The 21,733-nt window shown below is 34.9% G+C and overlaps 1 protein-coding gene across 1 annotated transcript; it reads right to left on the reverse strand.

Moving 5' to 3' along the window:
- Window positions 1-1,012: 1,012 nt before the first annotated feature.
- Window positions 1,013-21,006, reverse strand: LOC145672733 (coiled-coil domain-containing protein 25-like). Its single transcript, XM_081741912.1, has 6 exons — window positions 20,735-21,006; window positions 18,057-18,104; window positions 13,773-13,864; window positions 8,006-8,185; window positions 3,445-3,647; window positions 1,013-1,425 (listed from the first exon to the last, which is right to left on the reverse strand). Exons 1-6 carry the CDS (start codon window positions 20,757-20,759, stop codon window positions 1,347-1,349), a joined length of 627 nt encoding a protein of 208 aa, XP_081598038.1. The 5' UTR covers window positions 20,760-21,006; the 3' UTR covers window positions 1,013-1,346.
- Window positions 21,007-21,733: the final 727 nt, after the last annotated feature.

Here is a 21,733-nt window from a genome sequence, read left to right on the forward strand (position 1 = left end):
ATGCGTCTTCAGTTAAGATTGTTGAACGTTTGCTTAAAGAGAATTTCTTGAAAAAGGATTTAGCTTTCATTGCAACACATTTTATAAAGTTCCCACGCGCTATGTTGATCTACTAGTGTTGTATCTGGTGACATAGGTGTGCACATTCGGCGAAAGTGTGATCGTGTTATAAGTATTAATCCAGATTTGGAGAAACTGAAGAACATTGTTAGTGTTGTGGAAGGTGGTGCTGCTGTAATTGTTTACAATGACATGAATCCTTCCCAAATTACTTGCTTCGAGTGATATCTACAGATGTGGAAAGTTTTTAAACATTTTGATGCCTTCCTTTTTAAAAGCCTTTGCTTGTTTGTTTTATTTTGTCATTTTTAGGGTTATTTCGCAATTTTACCAACCATTTTGGGCTTTTTATTTTGTCATTAATTTCGGGCTCTAGTTCTAACATATGACAGTGGGTTGCATTACTTCCACTAGTACTGCTCGTCACATTTGACCTGGAAAGAAAGAGTCTTGCTTTCAAAGACATTGAAGCACTACAAAAGAGAGAACTGAACATATTTCAATCGCGCACAGGAAAACAGGTATGAACAGCAATTTTCCACCACGCCTGTTTTGCCGAAACAAAGTAGGATACACGAATCCTTTGGTCAGGGATTCGCTAAATAATCCACATGTTAAAAAGACATTGCACGGCAACTTTTCAGATGTTAAATCAAATGTTGTAACTGGGTTGATAAAGAGCAAGATTAATCTGTTGTTTGATATTCCGGATTTTGGATGAAGTAGGTGCTACACCATTTTCAAAATAACACTTACATCCGGAACTAGATATACTGGTCACGAAAAAGTAGTTGCTGCTAATATGGTTTCCGTGTTGTGTCATAGAAATAGTACCTTTTTTTTTTTTTATTTAAATTTCAGTTCACTTTTATGTTATCACCTAACTTTTCGTTTAAATATTTAATATTACACAAAATTTATAACTACACACTAGTATTTTGAGAAGACAAGCTTCACATTCATATATACGTTTATTTCTCCCATCATTTAACAGCATACTTTCAACACACACATATACATATACATACTTGTAAGCTTACATTAACAGAATTGCGTCAGTGTTTTCATTTCTGCACAAAAAAAGTAACAATAAACAACTTTTGTCCATTTCTTAGAAATAACACGGATATCATAATAATGAGTCTGTTATGAAAATTATGCTTATTTCCGTTGCACTACCGTTTACGGAACATCTTGCACTTAATGATGGCAACATTGACAGTTCAAGCATGCAATATTTGTAGTAACTTTCTTTCTTTACATGTAAAGTTTTCTTATCACAAAATTCACATAAAGTCATCTGAATCACTTCCACCATCTTGATTGGATGTCATATTTTCCGCCTTCATCAATGTGCTGTAGCTCCTGTAATGTGAAAATGAAGACATTAATGCTGCAGGGGTATTACACACTTAATTACAATGTGATACAGTACAGTGTAAATTAACAATTAGAAACAATACATACAATACACTGTTAATTAAGTAATTAATCAAAACAATGGAGCGCATATTAACTATTAGAAGAATAATCCCAGCTGATGATAAAGTGAGTAATATTCCAAAACAGATTGTATAAAGCTTGTTGCTGCAGCATGCTTAAAATTAGGAGTATTGTTCTTTATAAATTGCTAACCAAGTATTTTGAGGCAAAGTTTTACTAAATGTATTCTTTAATACAATGCAGCCCACTTATAACGAATTCCAAGGGACTAATACAATGAATTCTTTATATCCGAACTTCGTTATAAACAAACTCATGTATTTTTCCGAATTATGGAAAAAACAAAGGATTAAATAACAAGCAGATACGTTTAAAAAAGAATACACACCAGTATAGCATTACATCTCAAAGATAATTTTGTTAATTGGGTTGTTATCTAGCCTATCGTACATGTTGCAGTTCTTTTTGCCAGTTCAAGCACGCTTGAAGAGTATTTTCTTCTGAACCGTGTCTGCTGCCGCTGTTCGTAGCACCACAGTTTCCACTTCCTCAAATGCCCGAAATGCATTGTCCTGCATCGTGTTGCTGTGTTTGAAAAGATAGCGCTGCAAGTTTTCCAAACTTTGAATTACTTCTTTGCAACTCACGGGTTGGTTCCCATTTTCCACTTCTCCATCGTCATTGAAATCTGTTTCATTTCCTTCGTAACCTCCCTCACGCTTTCCACAATTAAATTATCGACATCGGGATCTTCAGTTACAAGCGCATAATCTGCAGTGACGTACTCAACAAACGTAATTCCCTGCGTCGCTGCTTCTTGAAATTCACTCCAGGATCAACAGCCTCTTCTCGCGCATTTGTAGCAATGACATCAGATTTATCACGAAGAAGATTTGTGTTTTTCCTTTTGTTTGTCATCTTTCAATCTAGCGATACACAAACACGAGTTTAAACAATCAACTTGCGGCGTGTTCCTACCTTACAGTTACCGAAAAACGCATCTTACTTTCTCTTTAACCTCGAACCTGAACTCTGCTAGACGCGCGTTGCCAGAAATATCTGCACTCGGGGCGATTTCTACTATCACCCGAGGGAGAGGAGTGAGTCATGCCTGGCTTACACAGCGACAACAGCTATGAAAACCAGTTCTGCGGTACCTGACTTATTCACGAGCAGAAGAAAAGAAAACATAATTCCGTTCTGAAAACTTCGCTAAAAGCGGCCTTTACGGAAAATATTGTTCGTAATATACGATCATTTCTTCCATGTTTTAAATAGGTCCTCTGACGGGGATTTCATTTATGTTCGTAATATTCAATAGTTCGTTATAAGTGGGCTGCACTGTAAAACTATTTTCGCAATTGATTTTTTAATTAACGCTCCTTTTCAACACCGAGGCTATACATGAAACGAGACATAATGTTCAAAATAGTGTTCCAGGCTATTCGGACTTTTCAGCGATGATGTAACTAATATTCAAGTATATCGAATATTATTGATAAAAATACATATCATGACGACCGTACTGTCAAAATTGATCATAAAATATGACAAAAACAGTTCTTAAGGAGGCTGTGAAACGAATAAAATTAGTACAGATTAGTTTTTCGAAAAGTTTCTATACTCAAGTACTAATCATAACGAAGAAAACAACCACATCCCAATTTTGGCTTTCTAGTACAAAGTACATAGAAGAGATGAAACATGCAAGATATGAATATCTACTATCACTTTTGGTGAGTTCTTTTCATGTGTTTATCATTTTATCCTCTAGGTTACAATTAGAGTACACTTATTTCAAACTTATTAAAAAGCTATTATTTTATATACTGTTCATAATAGGATTCCAATAGGCTTCAATTTAATTATGATGCATTTTCTAAAATGACTAACAATTAGCCATGGAGACAGACATAACACAAATGTGAACTGATTACTTGCCTTAATTCTGCCTCCTCTTTCTTTTTTCTCTCCTCTTCCTTTTCCTTCTCCTTCTGTTCCCTCAAAAGCCTTTTCTTATCCTCTCTCTCTTTTCGGTCTCTTTCTTCTCTCTCCTGTCTTAGATCTGGGTTCTTCTCCACTTTTGTCTTATTCAAGCGATTTACTATATCGTTGCACCTTTTCGCTACTTTTATCTTTCTTACCTACAAAAACAAGGAAGTATTGATGGCTCAAGACAATCTATATAAAGATCTTAAGTAACAAATATTCTCGGACAGGGTTTCCATAAATTTCTTTGAACTGTTCTGCCAGATTTTCTCTGAGTTTTTGATAGAGAAAAAGGCCTCAATGCAGCCTCCACCATCCCTATTTAGCCATCCAACACCCACCTTTTAGTCTAACAATTGTAAGTTCGAGAAATTAAATTCTGCGTCCAACTTTCAGTTAAAAATGGCAGGTTATCCTTAAAAAAAGTAAAATACTACTTGTAATGATGGTGGTGATAAATGCATGAAACCAAATCGTACATTAAATGGGAATAAACTTTTAACACACAACGCAATCCATATTTACAAACTAAACCAAATTTTAGCAGTAAAAGCTAGCATTACCGGTAGCAAAACTGCGTTACTTAGAAAATCTGAACGACATAACTACACAAAATTTCGTTGACATCAGATGGGAAATTTCCATAAATAATAACAGATCAAAACAACATCCACGAAGAAATTAAATGTCGTCTGAAAGCAGAGAATTCGTGTTATTGTTCAGTTCAAAATCTTCTGTTGAGGAATCTGAAATTTAAAATATAACGCTCTACCACTGAGCCACCGCGGCCCCTTCGCTTACTCTGTGGGAAGAACGCAGACAAAGTGTTTGAGAATAAAATCCTAAGGCGAATATTTGGAGCCAACAGAGACAATACTGGGGAACGGTGGAAACTTCATAATGGGGAACTACATAATTTATACCGTTTACCAAACATTGTTAGCGTCATTAAGTCAAGTGGGCAGGTCAGGAAGCCAGAATGAAAGAAAGGAACGCTTTCAAAATTGTAACTGGAAATCCAATATCAAAACAACCATTAGGGAGATCCAGGCGCAGATGGAAGGACAATATTAGGATCGATCTCGCAGAAATAGGAATAAAATAAAAACTGAGTTGAGTTGATTTTAGTTTAGCGTCCCTTTCAGCAGCGAGGCTATATGAGACATGGACCTACTGATTAACGTGGAATCCGAACCACACGAAAAGTAAAAACTGGATCCAGCTTGCTAAGGATGGAAATCAATAGACAGCTCTTGTGAACTCGGCATTGAATTTCCGGTTCCATAGGCCACAAAGAGTTATTTGGTTCCATTTATCACCAAGAGGCACAAGAAACTAACCTATTGTCTCCTTGAATAATTGTTTAGTATTGCACACCCATGGATGAACCAAATAATTTCGTCATTTCCGCTGTCAACATAAGTGTAAGATTCCGAAAGTCCCATTTTCGGTTCTAAATCATATGTTTAAGTACAGGCCATGGTATGTTTCATTTTACTTTCATGTTGATGTTTCCTTATCTTTGATCTATTTATTCTTTCAAGATTCTTCCGTAGGAAATTTTGATTAAACAAAATTCGCAATTCTCTCTTACATTGTAATGTTTATAGGACACACAAAACATAACAATTGTTAAGTTCCACATGTAGCATATTTCATTACAATCCACAGGAAACAAATGGTGGCGGAAATATTGGCAGAAGTATACCATGTTTAACTCATACATTTCTAAAATAATAATAATAACCCGAATTCGACTGCCGTCTGCTCAATTAGTTATATAATTAATTCCAAGTTTGCTACACTGGTTAATGTTAGTGCAGCTCAAAAAGTTATAGAAGATTAACGATAAAACTCTAATATATATATAAAAATCTCAAGTGAACAGTAAGTTCAAAAAGCATATTTTCTAATTTCCAGTCTTAATAGTAACTTCACGAGTGTTTTTCAATATTCATCAGTTGTACATTACACATGTAGTACAAAAGAAGTTATAGCGCAAAGTACTTCCAGTAGTAGTTCGTTCAAAAGAACAATGGAGTACAAAGGGTTTACATTAACAAGAGCAAAAAGAGTCACTCATTGCTCCAATTCACAAGTAAGGCAACAAAACTGATTGTAATAATTATCTAGGCATCTCTCTTCTGTCAACATCCTATAAAATCCTCTCATATATTGTTAGAAAGATTGACTCTATACGCAGATGAAATTATTGGAGATTATTAGTGCAAATTTAGGCGAAATCGATCAACTCTCAATCAGATATTTACCATTTGCCGAATATTCGAAAAGAAATAGGAATACAACACGCCAACACTTAAATTATTTACTGATTTCAGAAAGGTCTACGAATCGGTTAGGAGGAAAATATTGTTAGAAGCTACTTAGATTGATTAACATGTATTTAAATGAAATCCAAAGTAAAGTCCGAGCAGAGAAATGCTTATCCACGAGCTTTCACGTCAAGAATGGCCTGAAACAAGGAAATGCGCTGTCTTCAATACTTTTCAATTAAAGATAACTACGGCATAGAACTGAATGGCATTCATCAGATTATGGCTTATGCTGATTATGTTAATATGACAGGACATGATGTAAGGACAATAAAGAAATGCAGAGGTTTTATTAAACGCCTACAAAAATAAGGATTTAGAAGTAAATGCTCACTTCAAGTGTACAACCCTTACTGAAAGTATTTAAAGTAAAATTCTGATGCGAGTATTCGGACCCAAAAGGAACGGAAATAGCAGAAACTTAGTAACGAGAAACTGCATAATTTATACCGTTTACTAGCATTGTTAAGGTCATTAAGTTTAGAAGTCTCAAATGGGCAGGTCATGTAGACAGAATGGAAGAAAGTAGGAACACTTCCAAAATTTTAGCTGGAAACCCAATCAAAATAAAGACCACTAACAGACGTGACAACAATATTAAGGTGGATCTCGCAAAAATAGGGAGTACAAAGCAGAAACTGGATGCAAATGGCTAAGGCAGAAGTTGAGTAGAAGTGAGTGGAGAGCTTTTGTGAATGCAGACTTGAACCTTCGGGTTCTATGGGCCATAGAGTTAAGAGCTTTAACCTCATTATTTTTCAAGTGGGCACACGAAAAAGGTATAAAATGGAATTCTGTGAAGTGAAAAACTTTCTTATGAGTTTCTCAGAGCCACTAATGACGGCAACAGAAATCACTGAAACAGTTTAGTGTAATTAAAGTGCACTTGGACGCAATACGTCGTTATACGTTTTACAAATTATATAATCATACGTCAAATTAAACACTCACCCTCATAACCAGGGTTGGCAAAAACCATGGTTTTTATTGAAAAAAAAAAAAGTTTTTTTGTTGTTGTTTAAACCAGCTTTTTATGGTTTAAATAATTTGCTCTATATATTTATATTACACATGGCCAGAAATAAGTTTGTTTTGCCTTGGTCTTATTATGCAACAATCGGGTTCTGCTGGAAGGGTCACATAAGCTTAAAGCGGAATCCAAACCGCTTCTCGGGTTACATCCAAGAGAAAATGTCCTCCATTTGAACTCGAAACCGGGACTAAGTGGCCACAAAAGCGATACGTCTGCCGACTCACTCACGAAGGACTCCTGATAAAAAATACGTTATACTGATCTTTACGTACTTGTTAATATAATTGTCAAGAGTCATTTCAGAAGGATAAAAAGGTAAACAGTTGCACAATTGAAGCCATTGTAAGAATTACATATGGACAATTTCAAAATACTGCAGATTACAGAAGAACTAATTTAGTCCAAGTTAGTTCACTAAGATTTTTTATTAGTCTAAGTTAAAGAAATACAACGACTTAATTTGCATATCAGTAAGAAAAACGAATAAAAATACGAGTTATTTGAGTCCACTTTGGCTCTGACCCATTTATATATAAATAGATACCAAAGATACTTCTGATTTCAATAAATGCCTCTCGTGGAGTTTGTACGACCCCCCCCCCAAAAAAAAAAAAAAAATACGGCATTTCGGTGTATTTTATCAATAGTAAACATTATTAAAACGAAACAATATTTAGAATTAGGTCTCAATATAATACGAATACTACACGGGAGTGAAACGTGATAACCCACAAATGTGTGTTCAAGATTTTAAGAACACACACTTTTACGAACATTTTTCTTTTTTTGGTTTAAACCAACCAACCCTGCTCATAACCAATGCAAATATTTGAAAGTAATCATACATAAAAACCTAGTGATTCCGACATACCTTTCTAGCACTAATAATTTTCACAGTATGGAAATTAGAATGTCTATGCTTCCAGAAAACTGAAATATACATTACCCTGCTTTTGAAATATATATATATATATATATATATATATATATATATATTTAAATTTTGCTCTACGCCCTTACGGATGTTCCAAAGGACAGGACCTAGTATTAACAAATTTATATTAATCCTTATTCGGGTTGTTGTGATACCACTAGGGTCAAAATGTTTTCGGGCAAAGCTACACTAAGATAAAAATTTTATACTCACCTCTCTATCTTTATGAAAGCCCACTTGACCAACATCCATACTGTCTGTCTTTTTTAAGTTGGACCACATAGTATAAACAACATCAATGTCATTCATTTTGTTCCCAGTTATACTATTGGCTTTCACTAGTTGAGCAGCATCTTCCAAAACCACTGTAGGAATATCATCTATTGTTTGTCCCTATGAATATGAAACGGAAGTTCATGAACATGTACAGTCTTGTTTTTAAAAAATAAAAAAAAAACACCTTAGTTACCCACTTTCCTTTAAAAAACCGCATTCCGGCAACCGTAGATCAGAAATTCTAATGCTTTTGCTGTAATTAAAGATTTCAATTGGCTAAAGATAATCACATTTGTTTTAATTTCAAACTATAGGTACAGGGCTTTTTAAAGAGAAGTGGGGTTTTTAAAACAAGAATGTACATACATAAAGGACATTTTATAGTGCATCCTAAAGGCTGATCTGAAACAGTATTCACCTAAAGAAATAACATGACACCATGTATATAGTCACCAGCATAGTTGACAATTGCTCCACAATACAACTTTCATTAAGAGACTATGCTGGAGATAATGCATCAGTATTCTCTTCTACTACTTCTGCAAGTTTCCAGAGACTGTTTTACAGTTCGTACACGATGATGTTTCAGGAATCCAAAAAAAGAAAATAATAATAATAATAATAATAATAATAATAAATTAAGGGATTCGTACCAGGGCTCTTCACTGGTTTGTCTGTACAATGTATAACATGAATTTCTGTTTCCTAATCATTTTGGTGATAGACTGAGACTGAAGGTCATATTCATGTAAATGTAAACCAAGAAGTGTCCTATTTGTACAAATGTACTATACTTTCTTGGAAAATGTGTTTCATAATGTATGTTTGAAAGTCATAATGTCGCCCACTCGGAATCTGTAACGATTCTGCGAATTACCAACCGAAGCCAGCAACAATTATGAATCTTTCCTGAAAACTTTCTCTGCGGTGGAAGACAAAATCGTCATGTCCCTTGCATCGATATTGCGGCAAACTAACATAAATTTTGTCAGTTTCAGGTGAATATGTATTGCATCCAATGTTACGATACTTTCATCTGTTATCAAGAAATTATAACCCATACAGTGTCTCACAAAGGAGTTTAAACTGTTTGAATGTTAGTAACACAGAAGATATTAAAAATAACCTGATCACATTATTATTTGGCACTCTCATAACTAGTGTGTGTGTAGCCATTTATTTTCTTTTGCTTTCTTTTTCATTCATTTGTTTTGTTTTACTTTTATTTTCAGTTTAGTTGCCAGTAGCAACAAGTAATTGACAAGGTGGCTGGGAACCTTTCCTATGAACAACGAAACTGGATTTTAAAGTGTTTCTGGAAAAATATAAGAACATGAAAAAAGTGTAGAGACGATGGCGAGCACAATTTAATACTGCACCACTATCACTCTATCAAATGTAATAATTACGAAACTATGCGACCAAATTGAGAGGGAAGAAACTGTGTATGATCAGAAGAGACGGCGTGACAGGAAATCAGTACGGACGAAACAGGAGTGTCTATCTTATCATCAAACGGACGCCGTCTAAATCCTTGAACCATTAATAGTTTGAAATGAATTTTGAACATAGTTAACACTTAGATCGAACCAATTTTTAACATGTCACATTAATTAAAATGCATATCCTAAAGCGGGTGGAAGAGAGCGTTTAAAACGTATTCCAAAACTAGCGTTACACAAAACACCACTTCTAAGGGGGAGGCAATTTCTGTTACTCTCAATATATAAAAATAATATCGACGTTAGTTTCATCATCATAGGAAAATGAGTAAACCGTTTATAATGAAGTTTTGAGTACAGATAGCACTTGACCCGAACCAGATTTTCTATCTTGATATTTTCACCGAAATGCATATCCTAAGGGGGAGGAGTTCAAAAGTTATGACACAAATATGTATGTCACGAGCCCATCAAGTTAAGCACATGATTTTTTTTTTTTTTAATTTTATTTATTTATTTTTTTGAAAGTAAGATATCTCAGGATTTTCGAAACTTCTACCTCTACAGGATGAATATTTCCATAATATTTTAATTTCCTACTTTGTATTCACACACTGGAAAAAGTGAGGCCACAGCTGAACCGTTTAAAATGATTTTTTAAACATAACTTGGGTTGACCTTGGTATTTATCATTAGCTCTACACTAGGATTGAAATGCGCATTCTTGGGGGAACGGGAGATAGTTTTTCGCAAACAATAACGGCAGCACCGTTTGAACAGATTTATTGAGGGCAGTCAGCATTTGGGTCAAGTTGGGTTTCTATCTTTCCATTTCGATTCAAATACGCATCGTAAAGAGTGGAAAAGAGGGTTGAAATATTCTTTTCACATTTTTGTCATAAACCTATTCTCGTACTAACAAGGGAAGGTCCCATAAGTTGTCGCTCAAATCTGATTGCCACATAGCACAATTGATAGAGCATCATGAGAAATTAAAATGAGCAAAATTTAAGGTACTATGGACCAGAGGCTTCAACATTTGAAAAAAAAAAAAAAAATCGTGGAAATATATACGTTTTAAATAAATATCTTGAAAACCGTTAAAGCAATCAAAACAAAAAGTGCAGAATATAATGAAAACAAATTGCTGTATCAAAAACCATAGACAATGTTGCGAATTCAGCATAAAAGTATTTTGTTTGAAACAGCACCATATATAAATGTGAACAGATTGAAAATGTATTATTATTACTACACGTAACAGTGAAGTGTAGTGGTACAGTGTTGCACACTGTTGGAGCTACGTGTGCTGAAAATGTATAATGGAGAAGTCTAGGGTCTCATATTATGAGTTTAATTCAAATGCAGAATAACACCGATAGTATAACAGTAAAATCTCAGCAGTGTCACAAAAGATTGATGCATTTGAAAAATAAATTGAGTGATTCCATTTTTACGCCCTGTGACAGCACGAGACTTACAGCGTAAAGTGAGATCTGAACTACTATGAAAGAAAAAAGACAATGAAATGCAAAGTGAAAAGCACAACAAAAACTTCCATGTCCGAGGCGGGATTGGAATCCGCGATCCCTAATAAGTCGGTGGCCTAGCCTTCTAGACTACACGGCTATCCGGGCTGATTGAAAACGAGTTGAGTTGAGTTGATTTTGAGTTTAACGTCCCGTTCAGCAGCGAGGCTATATGAGACGTGGACCTACTGATTAACATGGAATCCGAATCACATGAGCTCCCGCCGGGAATCGAACCCGGGTCACCCGCGCCAAAGGCGCGTACGCTAACCGCTTAGCCACGGAGGAGCTCTGATTGAAAACGAAATGAGGTAGTAATAAAATAATTATATTTCCAATGTGAATATGGTAATATTACAGTGTACAGTAACATAATCATATGATGTGTAGGAGAGGGAGTAAAGGAATGTCAACACGAAAGACATAAATCAAGAAAGTACTCTACCAAATCTAGATAAGATAATCTGGAAAAGCAGTTTACAGAATTAGAAAACACAGGTTTCTTTCCTCGCGTGTAAAGTTTTGTTTTCGCGAGTTGTCTGCTTATTCACCGTAGCTATGGAAGTGTAATGCATTCCTTTATTACGCTCTGTTGCCATGTATCAGACTTCTCCATTGTACATTTTCAGGACACGTAGCTTCAATAGTGTACAACACTGTACCACTACACTTCACTGTTATGTTTAGTGATAATAGTGCATTTTAAATCTCTGCACATTTATATATGATGCCATTTCAAACAAAATACTTGTTGAGTTGTCAACAGTGCTTCATCTATGGCAACACTGTCTGTGGTTTTCGATACGGCATTTTGTCCTCATTACATTGTGCGCCTTTCGGTTTGATTGCTTTAACGGTTTTCAAGATATTGCTTTAAACGTACATAATTCCATTGTTTTATATATATATATATATATATATATATATATATATATATATATAGATGTTGAAGCCCCGTAGGTCCTACCCCTCTAGTCCATTGCACCTTAAATTTTGCTCATTTTCATTTCTCATGATGCTCATTTAGATGTGCTATGTGACAATCAGATTTAAGCGACAATTTGTAGGACCTTCCCTTGCAAGAACGGGCATTTTTGTTAGTTATTAATTCTGTAAATAGGAATATATATATAAAGCTACTCTTGATTAGAGACATCTTACAAACTAGAGGATTTTACATATTACAGTATTATTTCAGTCATACTGAATGCGGGTAACTTGAAATCACATATTTATATTCATACACAATTCACGCTGATATGTAAGTTTTACCTTGAATAATTTTACAATTTTAAAGCACACGATACTAATATTCACTATGGGAAAGTAAGAGTACAAAAAATTGTATTCAATATATATATAACTTTTGAGAAAGATATATATGTGCTGTGTAACACTATGCGACATGGTAGCACATTTTAATTCTTCGCGCGGTGTACTTTGGTTCTTTAGTGATTAGGATGCTTAACAACAAATACGTACTAAGATTATCTTTCTTTCGTCCAATTATTGTGATGTGGGTTCTGAGGATCATTGTGTTGGAAGAATAACGTACTGCTGCTGAGTAACTGTCATGTGCGAGAAAGACCTTGGAGATAACATAAATATCAGGACATCCCCGATTTAATTTTCATTCTAACATCACACAATCAAGGAAATCTGACCTCTCTCCCCTAGTTTACTAGTTAAACAAGAATATTAGGAATGATTAAAAAAAAAAAATCAAAATATTGCGACATTGGCCAACAACAGTTTTTGGATCAGGGACCGCAAAATTTTTGAACGGCCCCTAAATCTTGTTTTTGTATTTTTACGGAATAAGCACATCATGCTGAGTTAAGTGATAATTTGGGTTTAGTTACACTATATGTATTCTCCACATATAAGGCCTACAAGAAAATTTTTGACTGAAATATATTGAAGCTTTTGATCCAAAAAGGATATTATTTAAATTGGGTCTCGTTTTTCTTTTTCTTTCTTTTTTTTTAAAAAAAGGTACAAGTGACTTAAATAAAAGATTGATTTAAATTAACAAAATCAACATTAAAAAAATATGATCTCTTCACCCCTCCTCGATCACCAATACAATCCATACTCAGACCTTAAAAGAGGAACTACGAAAACTAAGAAGAAAGAAGTGACAGGACAAGCTTGCATGAGAAATTGAAAGGCACTAAAGAAGATATAACCTCATCGAGAGTTTTAGTACTTGTATGCATATGCTCCTCAAGATAACCAACTATAAATAAATATTTTAATCATTAGATTTGGTCTTAAGAACATGAGGTATAGAACAACGTTGGAATAACACATCAGTCGGATCACTGCAGTGGTACGGACTCGAACTCGATCTCTCAGCTATTCCGCCGATCTCGTGGCTAGAGCACGTCTTTAGTGTACGAGGTCCCGGGTTCGATTTCCGATAGAATAACCTTGAAATCTGAAAACATGGGTGATCAGATCGACTCTTTCCCTGATGTGATCTTCAACCTTGCACATTCCAACAATTCTTCCGTCATTCATTTTCATTCACTTACTACTTGTTTCTTTCGCGTACAGGTTATAACATAGGGACATTACGCTAAATATCTCATTTCACTTTAATGCTACTTCTAATGATCTATTCAGTACTTTAGTACGCTGTTTCCTTCATATATCTAGAGAGAAGTGGAGCTAATTCACGAAAATAAATAAAATATATTAATGCAAGTACGTAAAACGGAAATTGCTTACAGGATGCAGCCTTAAATACACGTGCGCTGATGACACTTTGTCTACATGGAACCATACATCCTCTGGCCAACCCCATTTTATAAGATCTTCATCTGAAAATAAATAAATTAATAAACTATATCTTACAGAAATAAACATTCACATGTAACAAACAAACACACAGTTATGCTGTTATTTACGTGAAAAAAGCTGTTACAAATTTCCAGATTGAAAAGAGCATTAGCATGGATTTTTGAGACGTATTCCACATAAGGTTATCACCTGTATCGAATTAGACAAAACTTCTCAAATTTTAAAAAAAATTTCGCCATTTGGAATTGAGTCTAAGAGGGACGCATTATGTAGCGGGACGCCAAATTATCCAAAACATGTAAGAAATTTTTAAGTGTAAATTTCGATCCACGATATGTACCTACGACTATTCAGATGTCGATGTAGTTCTATCATTAAATTGTTTTGTGTTGGCAGCAGTGAAATCACCACCAATGATGTTACTCTTAGTTTAATGTTTCATAACTTTTTTTTTTTTTTAATGTATTTTCATTCTGTTACTCTTAATAATTTGTACCAAGAAACAGGCGCCCTGCACGTGTTCGCTAGGTATGTCCTGTCTTAGGCTTATGAAAAGCTGACAACCCCCATTCAACAAAGTATAAGCAATCAGCCAATCTTGTTGAGCTAGGAAATCTCTCTGCAAGGCGAGTTGTGACGTGGAATCCGACCCCCATGTACCTCACCTGGAAATGAATTCGGGTTTCTCATACTGTACTTTAGATTAGATAAGGCTGTTTGGTGACATCAATTCTTTAGTACCTCTGATTTTCTATTTTTTAGCCATTATACTCTAACCTACGCCTCTAATGTCATTATCATCTGTGCATTTTGGGTAATGTCTGATCTTGCTAGGGAATAGCGACAGCATTGCATTGATCGGTTTTCGTCAGCTTTTATCATATTCTAATTTATATCATACAACACAAATTTCATCTACTTTACCACTGGGTTTGAAAAAACACGTTTATTAAAAAAAAACACCTGGATCCATATGGGTTTTTTCGAAATATTTCATTCTCTACGGTAAAAGTGTGATTTGTATTTCAAAATTATCACTGTCACAACCTGAAGCAATTTTCTATACACTGATGTTTTGAAAAAATTGCCACCATTTTGAATTTTTACATTGGATCGCCGCCAAAATATACATGGCTAATTTAGAGTGTCTCGTGCTTCTACCCTGAAAATTCAAACTTAAAAGACCGAAAGTTGTACCCTGTAGTATGTGTGTGTGGTACAGATAAGACAAACGAACAAATGTAAATAGAATCTTCCCAGGATCCTCAGTGACGTTCACCAAATATGAATACCAAATATATTAACTTAAAACAAAGACATAATTCATGTTTTATAAAATACATGGTTTTATTGTTGAAGTTCACTTCTGATACTTTGTGCGTTCAATTGTGAGAATTTCCCGAGCACTTCTTTCACGATGGATTTTCCCCGAAAATGCTGCTTCCTTGACTATACATCGAAACTCCCACTAGTACGGAAGTTTGAATTCAGCCCTAGAAATATTAAGTGTTACGTAGTCTTCGGAGCTTGGAGCATTAAGCTTCTTAAATTTGGCAAGAATTTTTACGCTATTGCTGGTGTTGATTCTGCAGAATGCTTATTTGAAGAGTAGCAACAAATGACTGAACTGAACTGTTATTGTTGGAAAACCAAATTTTACTGAAGAATAATAATTACAATTACTTGTATTACCATCAAAAGTAAGAAATAATACTAATAGTTTTAGTAATGTATTTACATATTTACTGGTAGTATCTATGGCCTTAAACCCGTCAAACGTATGACGGATAACGTATAAGGGCTCTGCGTTGCTGTCGGCGAGCACACTATTCACGGAAAGTATTTTCTAAAATATAATAAAATTGCATATTTTACTTCAAATAGGCTATAAGCATAATCCATACAATAATTTGTTCTATAATTACCACAAGCTACGTGATTTTAATAAATATTCATTCAGTACATTCAGAATTTTATAAAGGTCTTAATGTTGAATATTAAATGTTGTATACCTTAACGTGAAAGTATCTAATTCGTCCAAAATCTGATAAAACTCAATTTCAATGTGATCACCTTAGTTGTGCCAATAATATATTAACAAAAACCTCAAAAACAAAGGTGGGTCCTACCCGAGAAAACCCGCTTTTTTTTTGGGGGGGGGGAGAAGGCTGGACCCACTTGGGCAAACCCCGCTACCATCATACAACAACAATTTATCGCATCCTTTTCTAATTCAGTACTTATCTACTGGTTTATTATTTAAACTAATGATTTATGAAAAGGAACTTTTATATAATTCCTTTCACTCCATAATTGTAAAACGACTGAAAAATTATTTGAATTGATTATTACTAGTACAAGATTTAATATACAGCCCAAAATAATGTAATTTACACGTAGCCCAGGAAATCAATAGATCGATTTTTTTTTAAAAAAAATAAAAACCATTTGATTAATGAGCACTGTGACTGTGACCGTCAGCCCAGCCACAAAACTACGTTTTTGAACGAACAGTGTATTCTTTCTTTAATTTTTATTCATGCAACGTAATTATTATTTTACTCATAGAAAAGAACAGCTATTTTTCTTTTGGTGAGAACTTCAATTCTTTCTTCGTCTGCAGGTGTTCTTCAGTCGTTCTTATCGTTTCTTACGATGGAACAAAGAACTCGTTGTTTTTCAATACAACGCTTATCGTCTGGACAAAGTGCTTCGTAGCAGCCAACTCGTTTTTTTCTTTCCCTAAAAATAGTTACCAACTTATAGTTTTCATTACCACTGAACTGTTTTACGTATAATAGTAGTGTATAAAAATCTAATAGTCATGGAAAGAATCTACTAGTTCAGACTGCAACACTTTTTTTAACTATTACTTCTAAATTTTGTTCCCACGGGACCGAAAGAAATGTTGCCAGTGTTCTCCATTATAACGTCGTCATATTGGTATTGTGTATGAATGCAGAAAACTTTAACATTTCTTTATTTTTTTGTATAATGCATTACCAACCCTGAGTATAGTGAACGGGTTGTTCCCAAGCTTGAGTAGAAGCGAGGAGTTCGCCGAAGTCGTCGTAGAAAGCATGAACAAATAATCAGGAAGAACGTTGTATCAGTATATTAATATAAACGAGTGCAACAAAAACTTATATATGTAAGAGGAGTATTTTTTGTGCAAAGTTAAAAAGTAACCGAATATCTTCTGGACATGTAGCATTTCTTGGGAGTCAAGAAACTTCATCAGTGCTTCTCGTATCTCCCCATTCCCCTTGTCATAATTACGCAGTGAAAGTCTCATCTCAGTGCGAATAGTAAATTTATAGTGCAAGTGATATCAATACAAGGGCTATGTTTCTAGTGTTCTTATATAGTGTGCGCATATGTATCATGCAGTAGTAAGTGTTTTTATTTTCATTATTTCGTTTATTTGATTCCATCAGTGCTACTCCTTCTGTTCGAGCATTTAGCTCTGTAAAGTGAAAATTTTGTGTGTTGTTAATATATATTTCTTATTCCATTCCGTACACACATATATTCATATTTAATAAATAAGAATTTACCTAAGGAAATATTATCATCTTCATTCATGTGTGTATGAATCCCTGCGAGCAGTCGGCTTGCCACTTACGTATATGTATACGTATGCATACGTAAAAGTAAGTATAATACAACCTGAGTCTCAAAAGCACCAACGTTGCTCATGCCAAATCACTTGTTATATTTCAACATTGTCAATCTGCACCTGAACAAGGTATGAGCCTGGACCAGAATTGTTATCAGCTGTTTTCTTAGGGAGGTCTTCGGAAGCCCAAGGGAAACGGTAGGTAGCAAAACTTTACACGACGATAACACACATTTTTTTTTGGAAGGAGGGGGGATTCAGGTGAGACTTCGTACTTTTCTAAAATTAATATTTTCTAAATTCCAGATATAACCTAAACCTATCTAAAAGAACCTTCTCCACTTCCAGATAGTAGTCATGAACACAGAAAATCACGCAGGATTAGTAAACCGCAACTTGAAATAACAGTAGTACGTACGTAGTTTTTACTACATATCTTTTGTGAAAGGATTCAAAATATTTTACGCATAATTTGATATAAGTTTTGAAACAATTCTGTCAAGTTATTGGTAAATATGATATGTAATACTTGAAATTCAACGTTTACCGACTCTGTAATAGATGAGTGCAACTTTTGAATTCATTATACTTACTCTCATACTTGTCTGCTCCCATAAATAGCGTTACCGGCGGTGAAACAACTGGAACAGTGCAAAAGTAAAAAAAATTAAAATACGTAATATTTATAAAGAATTATAAACGTAGAAACAAGCATATAACATTAAAGATATTTTTTGTATTTACAATTTATGTATCAAAAATATTTTAACATCTAAGGAAGCATTCTACATGGCAGTATTTTTTCAAACTAATATATACAGTAGCTGAAATTTTCAATTAGAAAGCAAAATACTGATGATAATAAGAAATGCATAGTTGTTAACACTACTCCTAACTTTATATGTTATTCATCGATATTTCGCACACCAAGGTATCCGAAATATCAGTGAATTAACGTATTACGTTAGGGTTCTTGTTGGTAAGTACGTATGTATTCCATATAATGTATTCTCTGTGCATTATACTTAATAATATTAGTTATGACATGACTGTCGCTTCATAGGCAAGAGTCTAATGCGCGTGGTTCCAGGTTCGATCTCCCAGGGAATACTGACTTCGGATATCAAATCCAAACATGCGCGCCGACTACGTGGGTGCTCCGGCACCCACACAAATAATCTTGTGGGTGTGGCGCACCCACAAAATTTTTTGTTTGGTCTCGGGTTTGAACCCGTTTCTCTTTCGTTTAAATCAACTGTGTTAACGACTGAGCTAGGGCAGCATAAATTTTGGAAAGTCGGCGCCGTTGAATCCAAATAGTGATTCGGATTCCACCCTAAAGAGTGGGTCGAATTTCATGTAGTATGGGTGTCGGAAAATACTTATATACCAATACAAGTTATAAAGATGATAATACAACCAATACAACTATGCTTCCTTATGGCTGAATGGTTTGCGAGCGTAGCCCAAGTTCCAACCTTCGGTATTGATCCAGCATCGTCTGGCTATAGGGTAAACTGCTTTAAATAAGAGGTACTGCTGCCGTCTACCTCAGTGTTCCCAACTCACTAAAACATTTTGTCTCTGCTGTGAACACTTTAGCCATATAAGACTATGTTAAGAAATTTCAGTTTTGTTGATTAATTTATCGTACAGATAAATCTAAAAGTAATCTGGAAGTTTTTGTTTCTATTCACCCCCATGTTTCTATTCACCCCATTTGACGGTATCTCGTTCCACAGCTAAATTTAATTGAAAAGGAATGTCGTCTACATCCGAAGAATTATATTTCTTCAAAGCAATTTCTACAATTTTTTTTTAAAGCCATAATTTAAAATTGTTAAGAAACATTGTTTGGGATTGATATAAGTTAACGATTGGGGATTAATTCAAAATTCAACCCCAATACTTTCACTTAAATTGCATAATTGACATTTAATACTAATTCGTAATGCTTTTGCTTCAGTTCGCGACTTGTATTATGCGAGGAGAAAGATTTGATTTAAATAAATAAATAAATAAAACGATTTAAATAAAAAATCAATTTTTTTTAAATCATGATTTTTTTTCCACCCTTATGGTAAAACAATTACAAACCTGAAGTCGTTAAGAGTGTGATTATTCCTAAAGATCTTTTAAAAAAATCATTGTATTAGGTACTGGAATTTTGGTGATAGTTATACTTAACATACTGGAATTTTGAAAATGAAACTCAGTAGACACCCTGTATGTACATACTACGTATCTACCCTAGTTCCTTTGCTCTCCTCTTTTATCCCTCCAGCTATCTTTCCCACACGGTTAATAATTTTTCCTACGATTTTTCGTAGGTGTTGACAAACTCACTGAAGAAAATATCTATCTATCCCACGGAAAAAGCTAATTATGAAAGTAATATGTTACACTTGAACTACTAAACAAAAGGATTATATACTGATTCGGATATAAATACATAATTTTATCCATTTTTTAACATTTAATAGTACTGCTATTCTAATGCACAAATATACAGAAACTAGTACCATTTTCGCTAACGTGCCTGCTTCCTACGGAGGCCCATTCCAGGGCTCCCTTGCCCTGACTCGGTTAGATATTATTCGTGATTTATAGTGATCACCTGGCAAAGTTGGTTTGTGTTTTTAAGTTTGTACGTATTTTATACTCAGCCCTCCTAAAGCGAATCTGCACGCATTAATGCAATTTCTCCCGTAAAATAAACATTAAGGCAGTAAGAATGTATTTCCTACGAAAAGAAGTTCACATCTCACGAATACCAGTATGCCCCCTTAAAATAGGATAGAACACGGAGTTCTTTTATCTCCTTTTATTTATTTATTGAAACAGAACACAACAGGTATTATACCCAATTACAGTGTTCATCTTTTATGAAATAATATATTTACAATTTCCCTTTTAAACCTTGAGGTAATCAGCATAAATATCTATATCTAAATTTGAAATCATAAGTCATGTCTTTTACGTAAATTTTACTAAACCCTACCCCATAAACTGGGATGGCAAGGTTCTAGAACACAGGTTCCCCTTCCCGTTTAGTTGTAATAATGGCAGAAAACAACGTGCCCTGCAGGGCTCTAACCCGCCTTCACTCGCTAACGCTCGCACAGCAATACTATGTTAATTAAATATTACTTTGCTACAGAAAGGAATCAACCTATATAGGGGGACATGTGTTCTATAACCTCAACTGGGATAACACCCAACACTTAATATATACAAAGACAACACATCTTGAGGAATCAATGTTACTTACCAGTGCTCTGAAAATAGAACACCATTCTTGTAGCGTGTTAAAAAATCGGTTTTCTACAGACGCTGATGTTTTCACTTGATTTGGTACTTCAAAACTTTTGCCTCTAAAATAGCTGCAAAATACATCAACTACCAACCATATTTTGCATTATTTTTCTCAATTTTTAATTTGTTTACAAAAAGAATGTTACATTATATTATCGAAAGGACATGTGTAATGTTCCGCGTTGAGCATTCGTCAACCTTTACTTTTAACGGTGAAGGTGGTGATGATGAGTACACTGTGTCTCTTCCCTTTCGTTTTGTTGTTCCGTCGGTTTCCATTGAGTAGACCAAACTTTTGGGCCCCTCGCCGCTAGCAGCGTGGGACAAAGGGAGTTATACCTAAAATACACTGCCGGAAAATAAAATTGCAGCACCACGAAATTGTTTTCCAATCTGACCACATTTATTCCATATACTGTATACGTGGTACGAATATGAGATGATTACAATATTAGCTCCTTCAGTACATTGTTTTGTGAACGGCAGGTCCATCATCACACTACCACCACCACTTTAGTGCCGTGTATACCCTCCACGTACTGCAATACAGGCACGGATTCTTGCATGAATTCGATCACAGAGATGACGGATACGGTCTTGCGGTACATTCTGCCATGCCTGCTAGATCTGGTCGCGCAAATTAGCAACAGTTGTAGGTGGACGTGGAGCAGTTGTCAGTTGTCGATCCATAATGTCCCATACACAGTGGTCGAAGTGAGACGGTATGGGGTGGTATGCCATACCGCCTCTGGTTTCTCAGTCATGAAGACATACCGCCTCTGGTGTTTCAGTGATCAACATATACCGTCACTGGAAAGTGGATGTTAATATACCTTTAGTAAATCCATTTTTGTACGCAGTAATTGGCGAATAGCTTTGAGCGTCAGAGTTTTTATTTCCTATGTAGAGATAATTTCTAAGTTTGCCATATTTTTGTTATATATTTTCCTACTTT

This window comes from Thermobia domestica, chromosome 2, assembly GCF_964235325.1.
Source record: "Thermobia domestica chromosome 2, izTheDome1.hap1.1, whole genome shotgun sequence".
Taxonomy (NCBI): Eukaryota; Metazoa; Arthropoda; class Insecta; order Zygentoma; family Lepismatidae; genus Thermobia; species Thermobia domestica.